The sequence below is a fragment of the Barbatula barbatula genome (genome assembly GCF_947034865.1).
Source record: "Barbatula barbatula genome assembly, chromosome: 2".
Taxonomy (NCBI): domain Eukaryota; kingdom Metazoa; phylum Chordata; class Actinopteri; order Cypriniformes; family Nemacheilidae; genus Barbatula; species Barbatula barbatula.
The window spans coordinates 23093053-23105871 of NC_136767.1; the positions used below are offsets into that span (position 1 = coordinate 23093053).

The following is a 12819-nucleotide window of genomic DNA, read 5'->3' on the forward strand; positions in this document are numbered from 1 at the left end:
CGCGTCCCTTTTTTCTGCCTTTTTGCTCACTCTTTAACACCAGAGTGGCATTTTGTGTTGGCACACTCTATTTCTACCTCGTTTTTATCTATTTCTCTCACTCTCTCTATCCCTGCCACCCCCCTTTGCGTTCATCTACCACCCCCTCCCTTATTTCACTCTCTCTCTCTTTCTTGCCTCTCTCTCTCCCACCCTCCCTCACGCTAAGGCACTGCAGTGAAGTCTGTTGATAGGATTGAGGCGTTTTTCTCCGCTCTGCGCTGAAAGAGAGAGAGAGACTGCAGCATGCTGCACTGCATTCACACTAGAGCACATGAGAATCTGCCCACAAATGCACACGCATGTCTGTTTGCTAACGCTGCAGCCGTCGGATTCACCGCAGCATAATGTTTGAGGGTGTGAGCTCATTCAAAGAGGGTAACTTGTGTCTTTAGGTGTCTAAATCTCCCCCCACACACACACCCCCAGCATACACGCACATCAGCGACTCCTCCCACTTATCCCCCCCTCCATCCAGGTCGACAGCAGGACGGTGTACCAACTCGGCCGCAGCGCTGAAACTGGAGCTTCACCCTGACAGCTTTTGGACATTGTAGGATTGAAACACAATTCTGGAAACATCATCGAGGTTGAGGAGATTTCTCTAGAATACTAAACGCTTGGTGTTTGTCTTCGTGTGTGTGCCGGTTGTTTTTTCAAAGCATTGGACTGACGCACGGATACTGCAGCAGAACTGCAGGGGCCTGCACGCTAACCTGGAGGACATGAGGACCCAGCAGAACCCCCGCCCCTGAGCTCCAGACCCTGCTGCTGCTGCACATTCTGCTGAGGTGCTGCTCTCTCCTTTGCTCAGGAGGTTTATTGGGGTGCGTGTGTGTGTGTATATTTGTGGTGGAGGTGAATGCTTTTTTTGTGCCGTCGCAGTGCTGAGGATGCTGGAGTGATTGTGTCGGAGGGGCCTAGTCCTATTTTTCTCTGCTTGTGTGCATGCGTGTGCATGCGTGTGAATGTGATGGCTGATAAAAGATAGTGACCGAGCGTGCCAGTGTCATAGCCGTCTGCTGAATTGCCCTGTGCATGTGTGTGTGTGGTGTAGCTGAGCAGAGCTCTCGGAGGCCAATAGGATGCTGACAGCTCGTGATGGAGCTCGGGATGAAGCTCAGAAGCTGCACAGGAAATGGATGAAGCACCAGGCCTTCATGGCCGAACTCGCCCGCAACAAAGAATGGCTCGCCAAGATTGAACAGGTGAGTCACCAGAGCTTAAATGAACTAAGGGGAAGCTATTCATTTACAGGTGGGTGATACGAATACAAGCTGCTTTGCAGGTTACTCCATGATCAAACACACTGGCAAATTTTTGCACATGACCACAGTTTCTTGTAAATGTACTTGGGTATGTAATGTGTACTGTATGTTAATATATAGAAGACAGAGAATATGCTAGAATTGCTTCCTCTTCATAAGCATTATTTGATCAAAGTAAGCAGTGTTCATAGACCTTACTTACTGTACTGAAATGTGTGGAAAGGAATATAGAGGCATGAGGGATTGCTAAAAAGAAACATTAGGATAAAGGATTCTGTTAAAAGGAAGTGGAGGATTGATTAAAGAAGAGAATGGATTGATGACAGATTCACTATCGATTGAGAATGGATTCAGGCATGGTGGATGGGTCCACGACATAATCAGAATTGGTTGAATTATGGATTGGTTGAGGGCAGGTTGTGAATTGGTTAACAACAGATTCAGCATTGGTTAAGGATGAGTTGAGGGCATTGAGCATTGGCCAAGGATGAAGACAAATGTGACTGGGTGAGAGAATGTTTGAGAGGTTTTTGTAGACATTTGTCATTGGGTTAGGATTGCATTTAGCACAGATTCAGGACATAGTGAACGAGGGGTTTAGGACACATTCTGAATAGGTTAAATGTAGAAAATAATTATTTGATTACCCATTCAAAACATGTATATGACTCATTTGTGATACACAAAAGATATTTTGAGAAATGTCTCTGTGTTCATACAATGAAAGTCAATGGGGTCCAAAGTTCTATCTTCTGTTGTGTTCTGCAGAAGAAAGGTTTGAAATGACATGAGGGCGAGTAAATGATGAAAGAAAATCCATCTTTGGGTGAACTGTTCCTTTAATGATGTTCTCATTCAAGAGCTGAAAATTATACATAAAACCTGTTAGTGTGAAAATAGACAGTAGAAAATGAAGAAGCTTTCCTGTGGCTCAGTGGTTCCAGCGCAGCATTAGCAACGCCAAGGTCATGGGTTCGATCCCAGGGGATTGCACATAGTAAAAAAATGTTTTATAGCGCAATGCAATGTAAGTTGCTTTGGATAAAGGCGTCTGCCAAAATGAACAAAATGTAATGGAAAGAAGATTCACTGATCTCTATGATCCCACAGTGCTCACATCCGCATGTACTGTATTTTCACATCTTATTTTGAATGTCATTATTCAGTAAATATAATATCTGATGTGTACATAACATGTTTTATGATCCCAAGTGAACTGTTATGATCCAGCACATGCTGTCATATAAAATGCTTATTTGACCTGAGACATCACAGGACGTTCAGGTACACGTAATGTACTTTATGATGGCTGGGTTTCGCTTCACTTTTATCTTGTGTGACATTTATATGTCTGAATGTGTAATCGGCATTTGGTTAGTTTCTGCTTGTGGTGTAGCACATAAGATGACAAAGAACTGTGTGACACGAGGCATTATGCATTGCTGCGTGACTACACAGCTACTGAGATGATTCTCCATTCATGCCAGAAATGGGTGTAAACTTGCTGAATCGCCTGAATGATATGTACTTGATATTGTGTCAAATTGTCACAAAAGCACCATTAAACATGCACATGCAATTCAGTTAGAAACGTGAAACAGTAAGTGCAATGGAATCATATACGTAAGAATTTTTTTATCTATCTGCTAAGGTACACAAGTACATGTGTTTATGTTTATTTATGATATAAAACACTATGGACAGAGATGCTAGAATGTGGTAGTGTTGGTCAGGACAGGTGGGTCAGGTGTGTTTGGTTTAGATTGCGGTTACGTGCTGATGTTTGTGGTTGTGAAGAGACAGTCAGACGATCTAAACACTGCTAAAAATCAGTCTTGAATGAAGTTTGTGGTAAACAGGCCCAATGACATTTCACACACATTCTGCTGCATTGATCATTAACTCAAGCTAAGTCATTGTTGAGATGTGATCATTCAGTCTGCGTTTGTGTGGTGGATTCATGCAGGTTTATTCGATGTTGTGGGCTTTCTGTTTCTTCTCACGTTTCTTGTTTCGATGTTTCATTTTGTGTTTTACAACAATTGCAGTGTGTTTATATTCACAGTTCACAGAGGATTAAAACCTTTCAAATGTAGACTTCCCAGCCTTTGTGCTGACTGTACTTTTTGCACAGTAACAATTAAGCGTATTTTTCTTCAAGTTGATTTTAAATGTCAGTATGGTTTTTCTAAAATGTCTGTATCGGAGCATTTTTTAGGCAGTAATCTGTGGGTTATCACCTGATAATTCTTCTCATGAAAACAGAGAATATGTCCTCTTATCAGTGTTCTTTTTAATGTACGGGACAAACATTTTGTGTTGAGAAAGAATGTCTTGGCATTCCTGGCCATTTTACCACTGGTTATAATGAATGTCATGTGGTGCATAAAATCTGTAAATGCCAGTAAGAATCAGCATCTTCTCGGGTACTTTATTACTGTACAGTATGTGTGATTGTCATGAATCTCCAGGGCGTTTGTGAAACTGTGGTCTAGTACCACAATGCATTTTCAAAGCTTTGAGCAATTCCAATGGACCATATCAAACATGCCCACCAATCTCATGAGTGATATAGCTCCTTACTCTCTGGATGCTGTTGTGAATTAGGTTCCAGGCTCAATAGCAGGTGCATTGGGAAACGTAGGTAGGTCTTCGTATGTAGAATATTCTGTGTTACTGCCTAGATTGTTTTCTGACTCAGCTAGTTCAAAGTTGAATGCCTATATGTATTGTGTGTTGACTTTGAATTGTCAGACGGTTGTCCGTTCAGTCTGGTTTGATAGAGTCTTATTCTGCTTTCTCTGCAATCTGCTAACATGCTTCCCTTTCTCTCTCTGATCTTCAGGGTTTTGTTTCAGACATGCAGATCAGAAATAATTATTTTTACAGTTTGGCAGGTCATCTTAGAATTTAAGATCTAGATGTATCTGTTTTTCAAAATGAACTCTTACGCAAGGTTTTATGAGTGACACGTTTTAATGCAGAAGTAAATCTACTAAATTATTTTATTTTTGTTTTATTCCCTTTTATTACAAAGGGTATGTTTACACATGAGATTGCAGTGATCCCCACGTACAGTAGAGCGATGGTTTGTCTGTAAGGGCGCAAGCCAGAAACATGAATGTCAACATTTTATGACATTTGCCACTCTTACAAGCTAAGTTGACCACAGTAGGCCAACTGTTAGGAGGTGCATTTATGACCTGCTCCATCAGTTTGAGTTTTATAAGTTTTAACTTAATCTTTTACATTATGCATTCAATTTATTTTTATATAAAATTGTATATAATAGATACAAATTTCAAACTATTTTTAGAAATTGTTTGACAGAATTGAAATTTTAATAGGAACATAAATAAATGTTTAAGACACAAATGTATTTAATATACAGAATATTTAATAATCATGTTTTGTATGTTAACAATATGCTCTTTTTTAGGAGTTGAAAAACTGATCAGGTAATTTTTGACCAAAATGTGTCAACTACCAAAACTACCAACCTGATGTAGTTGAAACACTAGTTGGGTGATTACATGACAGATGTCCCATTTTGGTTTGGTGTATATTCAAAGTTCATATACACGCAGGCCGATTATTCACAAAATTCAGGATCTCTTATATATTTATATAAGAGAAAAATGTAAACACAAATCGGTCACAAAACACACAATTTGGAAACATAAAACTATTAAATTAATACAAATTATTAATATTTCATATATATAATGAAAATGTATATTTAATTTAATAGTTAAGTGAGATTTTAGAGGACTGGAGCACAAGTCTCCACTTAAATTGTGAATCCCCTCTTATTTAAGGTTTGTATAATTTTTCATTCTTTGAAGCCCAGAACTTGACTAAGATGGCTGCCAGTATTTTATGAATATGATTTCTGTAGCCCTGAGAGCAATTACACCATCACACACATACACACTCACGCGTACATATCCACGGAAATGTGAGTTAATAATGAGGCTGTAACCCGAGAAACAGCATAAGCGGTGACATCGAGTCCCACTGTGATTGAAGAACTCTACGTCCTTTTGGAAGGGTTACATCCCCGCCCCCTCCCCCACTTCCAGACTCACTCAGCTCAGCATCCTGGATGACAGACAGATGGCTGGACCAATCAGAGGACACAATGGTGTCCTCAGAGCTGACCTTGCTTCCTAGTTCTAGAAACCGAGGGCCATACCGGTTACAGGAACACATGACGAAACATAACATGAATATAAATACTTTCTATTTGTCTATGCTTCTTTATTCTTTCAAATCCATCAGTTTCTCGCTCTTTTTATTTTTTCATCTCCCTTCCCAGCTTATATCCTCTCTGACTGTCTTTGTTTCGACTTGTCTCTTTCTTTGTGTTTTTCCATCTTTTTCTGTCTCATGGTTTCGCTCTCTCTCTTACACACACACACTTTCTCTCTCTGCAGTACAGGGGGGAGCAGGCAACTTGTGCCAGAAGGAGAAATGCTGCACTGCATTATGAAACACAAACGCACACACACACACACATATGGACACACGTGTGCACTCACACACACAGCGCTCTGATAGAGAGATTGATGTAGACTGTTTTAGATAATACATGTAGTTTAATTGAATGTATTTTTGCATCAGTGTGTCAAGGTTCATTCTCCCCTGCAGAGAGAGAGAGAGAGAGGGAGAGGGAGAGGGAGAGAGTGTTTGTGCCCTATTTTAGGAGGCTGGACTTTAGCCATAGCTGTGAAGAGACATACTCTCTTTACTTGGATCTCTCTCCATCATAGACACACTCTCACATTGTAAGCGTACAGTGGTGAGGGTCAGAGACAGTCAGGGGGTTATGTTACATTTGTGTATGTGTCCTGTATGAGTCAGTTTGTGGGTACCAAATGTGGGACATTTCCTACCGTGAGTGTAATTGCGTAAAGGGATAGTTCACCCAAAAATGAACATACTTTTGTAACCAAATCCAATTAACTTTCACTGTTTGGACACAAAACCACTGAGACATTTAAAAAAATATCTTATTTCGTGTTCCACAGAAGAAAGTTCTGAGTGACAGGTTCTGAATGACATAATTTTAACATAAACAATAATTTTATTTTATTTTGTGTAAACTACAACCCAAACTGTGATGTATTTTAAATGTAAAAAAAGATTAGGGTTTCAGCTAGGACTTAATTTAAGGGTCAAAAATCTAAGTTTTCATCGCAATTAAAAAAATGTCTATTTGTGTGTATGTGTAGGAGGGCGAGGAGCTGATTCAGGAACAGCCCGAGTTACGTTCAGTGGTGCAGATAAAGTTGAAGGAAATCAGAGAGTGCTGGTCTCACCTAGAAAACACCACTAAGGTCAAGGCCCGGCAGCTGTTTGAAACCCAGAATCACCGTACTAGCGACGTACCCGTCAACAGCCTCAGTGACCTGGACCAGCATCTCACCATCATACAGGAACAGCCACCCACACTAAGCTCCGCCCACACCACTCAACCCACCCTTCTACAGCCCCGCCCCACTTTTAGCCAGCAACTGCAGAGGATTCAAGTGAGTGTCGACACCAGCAACATCCCGTTAAAATATGTCTTGATCAGTGATGCACATTGAAATCTCAAGTAAATGTATTTGTCGTTTCTCTCATCTTTTCTCAGTCGATGGAAGCCCAGATGCAGCTTTATCACGGTGTCGGGGAAGTGAGAGGCGGAGCTGATCAGCGAAGACTGGAGGGGGAGGAGCCAGGAGGCATAGCGGAGACACGAATCGTGCGTCTCATTGAGCCTTTGAAGGAAAGAAGGCGTATCCATCTGGCTTCGAAAGAAATGCACCAGGTCACCCAGGACCTGGAAGATGAGATTGTGAGTGTCTCTCTCTCTTGCCCTTTTCATTTTGTTGCAATCTTAGGCTATTCTTATTCTTAATAGTTTAGTAAGTGTCTTTAGCACAAGGTAAAGTTTTATAGATATAGCGTGGTGTTCTTAAAGACATTACTCACACGAAATAAAGTGTGTCAACGTTTACCCACCCAGTATCTAAAGTACTGAACTGCAACTGGAAACTTTATACTACACATTTTCAACAAAATCTAACTTTTATTTGTACCTTTTTATTATCCGTAGATATGGATTCAGGAACGGTTGCATCTGACCTCGTCTACAGAATATGGCACCAATCTCCAGAGTGTCCAACAGTTAATAAAAAGCCATGAGGTGGGAGTCCTTTTCTGAACCTTACCAGGACAGGATTCGGGGAAATTCTATAAATTACAAAAATAATCTGTTTCCCAACCCGTAAATTCTGCAAAAAAATATTATTGTAGTATTTGAGCAATTGTCTCAGACAAAAATAGGTTAATTTGATTAACGGGCATATAATGTAATGTAATGCATTCCAATGCATTTGTTAATCAATTTACAGCCCTAAGAAGAATACTAATACCATGAGAAGTAAAAAGGACAGGTGCAAGGAGTCTGTGGTCCATGTTAGAAACCACCTTAAATGGTCCCGACCTGTGCTGGGAAAATGGTGGTTTTCAAGGATGATGATAAATTCTGAGACACAGGGGCCATGAGTTCATCATGTTAGTGTTAACCAGACCTTAGAGAACATCTTGATCTGATGTAACTGACCTCATCAAATGATGCAAGAGGATGTTTTATTCCTTCACTGTGATGCTACTAAAGTTATGAAAGAGCAAGTGGATGAGCATCTTTGAATTGATTTATTTCCATGCTGTTATTTAGGCCAACAGCCAAAAGGGACATAAATACCTTTTGAGGTCTGTCAGTCAACCACTCTCGATCTCAAAGGCAAATCTATTCAACTGAATTTTATCTGAAATGTATTAATTATGAATAACCTGTCATCTTAATTATTTGACCTGTTGCTGTTAGATATGCGTTCCTGATTTTTTTAGATTAATGTTGATTGGCTGGACCGGATATTTGATTGTGTTTATTTGGTCGTCAGGCTTTGGAGATAGAAATGCTGGCTCGGAGAGGGCGGTTGGAAGAAGTGCTGGACAGGGCGGAGGTTGTCGCTGCTTTGCAAACCCCAGAGGTGGAGATTGTGCGGGAGGGGGCAGGGCATGTGAGGCAACTGTGGGAGGTGCTACAGGTACAGATGGAACGTCGCTCAGTGATGCTGGAGGCTGTAAGCCATGCCCAGCAGTACTATACCCAGGCAGCAAAGACGGAGTCTTGGCTCAGTGGACAGAGACTTCAGGTTCTCAATGAGGAAAAAGGAAACGTATGCACTGTATCTCATTATTGCAGTATAAAATAACCGGGTTTAGAATGACACTGGGTTAACAATCTCTCCCTCTCCTTTCTGTCTGCAGGATGAAACAAGTACACTTAAACTACTAAAGGAGCAACTGGCTTTAGAGCAGACAGTGGAGAATTATGCTGAAACCGTGAGCTCACTGTCCCAGCAGTGCCGTCGTATGATTGAGCTGGGACATCCCGACAGGTAAAAACAAACAAAAATGTGTATCAGTTACAGACAATAATTTATGGCATTTTAGTGGTCACTAGGTTTCAATGTCTTTCGCGTGACTTGGTGTTTCTCGTTGTGTCTATCAGTGAGCAGATCACCAAACAGCAGGCTCATATAGACCGGCTCTACGTGTCTCTGAAAGATCTGGTTGAGCAGAGAAAGACAAAACTGGAGCAGCAGTATTGGCTGTACCAGCTGAAGCGAGAGGTGGAGGCGCTGGAGAAATGGATCACTGAGAGAGAGGCTGTAGCAAGCTCCACCGATCTTGGAGAAAACCTGGAGCATGTCACGGTATCACACACACAACACAATGTCAAGTGCTTCATCTGTTTACCTAATTCATGCCAGTTTTGTAGTTCTTTCATCAAAATGTAATCGATTGCTTTACGCAAGATAAAAAATGTCAACCATAAGCCAAATAGCTATTTATGATACTGTTGTGACTCTGTTGTAACAGTGAACATTATATACAGTATATACTGTTAACATGTGTACTTGCATTATCTCAAATGTTTCCAGAGAGATTAGTAATTTTATTCTGTGTAGTGCCCTTCTGTGTAATTTAATGGGTATTGTGCATGCAGAAATTGTGCATGTCAAAAAAATATATATTTTGTTGTTTAGAGTGTTACACATTAAAGCAAAATGGAAGGTCTCAATCGTATTAAGGACACTTTTACTCATGTTCACAACACAATGTAAATATTACGTCAAATAATACTTAACAAGAGCATTCGTTCGTTGAACTCTAACTTGGTTGCAGTCTGGAGCCCTGCTCCTGCAGTGTGTAAAAATGTTTGCTCTATGCTGCTTCCAGGCTTTACAGGAGAGCTTTACCCGGTTCTCATCTGAGACACGTTCAGTGGGCCAGAAACAGATGGATTCCGTCAACAAAATGGTCAATGAGATGATTGACTGCAGTCATTCTGATGCCGCCACCATCGCAGAATGGAAGGACGGACTGAACGAGTCCTGGGCGGATCTTCTAGAGCTCATGGAGACCAGAGCACAGATGCTTGCTGCCTCCTACCAGCTGCATAAGTTTTTTACTGATTGTCAGGAGGTACATGAAGAAACAAACATGAAAACATTCACAGTTCCATATACACACATACAAAATAAGCATGTCGACTGCATTCATTGGACCCAGTAAAACATTTACGGTAATAGAAAAAATCACAAAACTAGACAAATACACACACAAGAAACAGATACTGTATTAATATAAAGCAGCGAAAAGAGATGTTTGCTTTAAACTCACAGACAGTTTTTATAATAACAGGTTGGCTTTCTTTAAGGAGGTAAATGCTTAAACATCTGTGCTCAGTGGTTACACCCGTGTTTTTTTAGGTGTTGGTCCAAATTGAAGGAAAGATGAGGCAGCTGCCAGAGGTTAGGTCCTGTCAAGTGAGCTCGGCAAACCCTGGCACACTTCAGAGACTGCTGCACTCCTTTGAGCACTCCCTGCAGCTGCTTGTCTCCCAGGTAACACACACACAAGGGCACACGTCAGCACCTGTTCGACCAGGTGCGACAGCTACGATAAATAAGCGTTTAGACTGGTTCATCCTCCTGACCCAGCAAGGGGAAGTTCGCATTTCTACTCAAAAGCATTATAACTTACAACTATCACACAAGGCTGAATAGTCACACCAGTGTGAATAACATTCTGTGTCTAAAATATTAACTGAACAGGGTACTGTAGCTGGGATATTTAAGATTGAAATAAGATCTAGGCTGGTGACTATATGGTCGTTCCGTAATGAGGGTATTTAGAGAATCACCTTTGTGTCATGGGGTTTGTGTCACTGTCTATCAGTGCCCTCGCCCCACAAAGACATAATATGCGCAGGTGTTAAAGGCTTATTTAGTTTTGTATAGAGCGCTCTTAATCGGACAGCAGCATAATAAAGATCTCTGTTTATAATGTTCATCAAACAATAAGGGACGGGCCCAAAACACTCACTCATGTTAAAGGAAGTGTGTTCTCCTTCAATGAATTGTTAATATAAAGACAAATGAGCATACAATAATTTCACTTTAAATACAGTACACTTTACACTTTGTGTTGAGAGTTAATGTAATATCAATAATCATTATAACTTGTTTTTCTATATCAAACTAGACAGAACGTTAATTCCCTGGCAGTGGCAGGGTTGGTTTTATACTTAATTTGATTACATAAATGTGTAAATTGAGATTTACAAGAAATATTTAAAGTTAAATTGTTAATGCTATATAAAGGAAATACTGTTGTAAAAAAGCACATTACTTGTTTAAAGTGTTTGCAAACCAAATCTTATTGCACTTTAGGTAATATAGTAGTACTTTTACAATGCTAGACCACATATACTACTTTTGAATTCATTATTGAATCTACTCTTAACAATGCGATAATCCCGGAATCAATTAAAATGTCAATTATATATTAATTTAAATATACATGTATGTTTTTTATAAATACACAATGAATGCACAGTACACAGACATATATTATGAAATCACAAATTTTTATTCTGTATGTGTTTCATTTGCTAAAGTTCAGTAGTATGACACAACGACTCAATCGCTTTCCCCCCTTCAGGTACGTCAGCTGCAAGAAAACGCAGCTCAGCTGCGAGCCATTTACGCCGGAGAGAAGGCAGATGCCATTCTGAGCCGTGAGCAGGAAGTGATGCAGGCCTGGAAAGAGCTCCTCGTTGCGTGTGAGGGCAGTCGCGTACAGGTCACCACGGTTACAGATAAGATCCAGTTCTTCGCCATGGTGCGGGAACTGAGCATGTGGATGGATGGAATCATGGGACAGATCGGCACGGCTGACAACGCGAGGTACCAGATATTATATAACATTAGCTCTGAATGTACAGTTCAATTTTAGACAGGAGTCAAGTGTGCATGGTTAATGTGTGCGCGTGTGTGTCTGGTTTGTATCTGGGCATGGGTTGTGGCGCTGGGTGGGTCGCTGCGTGTGTGTCAGGGACATCTCTATGCTGGAGGGGATGATGTCGCAGCATCAGAGCCTGAAAATTAAGATGGACAACAAGAGCAAGAACTTTGTGCATTGCGTGGAGATGGGAAAGATGCTTCTCGCGGCCCGCAACCCTGCGGCTGAAGAGGTACACAAATGCTTAAACCATAGTTCTTTTGTATTTTGTCACAGTCTGAGTATGTGTTTTCAGTGTTTTATTGTTTGAGTTTAGAAATTACATTTTTAATACATTTTTACATTATGACTGGATTTTTCATGGATCATATCACTGCATTTTCTTGCATTTAACATTTAAAATCAGTCGGAAATGATGAAATAAAATCACCTCTTTAAGTAATTTCAGGGAAAACATGAATACAATATATAAACAGGATCTATCAAATATATTGATGCAAGGCTGAAAATATAGAGTCTTTTTTGTAATATCACCTTGCTTAAAGTGATAGTTCACCCCAAAATGAAAATTCTGTCATCATTTATTCCAGGCCTTGTCATTTCAAACCTGTATGACTTTCTTTCTCTTTCACAGAACACAAACAAAGATATTTTGAAGAAAGTTGGTAATCGAATAATGCCGGCCCCCATTCATTTCTATTGTTTGGACACTAAACCAATGCGTGTGAAACAGTGATTCTTCAAAATATCTTCTTCTGTGTTCTGTAAAAGAGGTTTTACAGGTTTTAAATGACAAGTATTTTTGGGTGAACTATTACTTAAAAGATTACATCATTTTTAAATTACTTCAATGTCCTTCTCACTCCATCCAGGTAAAGGAGAAGCTGGACTATGTGATCGCAAAGCAGAAAGATCTAAATGACAGATGGGAGCAGCACTGGGAGAAGCTTCAACAGGGTCAGTGATCATAATGTTACTGTGATGTTCTTGTCATGTTATAATTGCCAGTCTAGAGATTTGATGGCTTCATCTTAGACCTCTTTGTTTGCTGCACCAGAGGTATAAATATGGGTCAAATATGTGACCCTGCCTGTAAAAACCAAGCCGAAGTCATAAAAGCACCCAGCATAATCTAAAGAATACTTTATAT

General features: G+C 40.3%; 1 protein-coding gene across 1 annotated transcript; it reads left to right on the forward strand.

Moving 5' to 3' along the window:
* Positions 1-824: 824 nt before the first annotated feature.
* sptbn4a (spectrin, beta, non-erythrocytic 4a) lies at positions 825-11663 on the forward strand (the record flags this gene model as incomplete). The annotated part of the gene is made up of 10 exons (XM_079471668.1): positions 825-1247; positions 6542-6838; positions 6943-7146; positions 7408-7497; positions 8258-8536; positions 8628-8758; positions 8872-9076; positions 9603-9848; positions 10136-10270; positions 11370-11663. The coding sequence occupies exons 1-10, from the start codon at positions 1125-1127 to the stop codon at positions 11661-11663; spliced, it is 2004 nt and encodes a 667-aa protein (XP_079327794.1). The 5' UTR covers positions 825-1124.
* Between the last annotated feature and the right edge of the window lie 1156 nt (positions 11664-12819).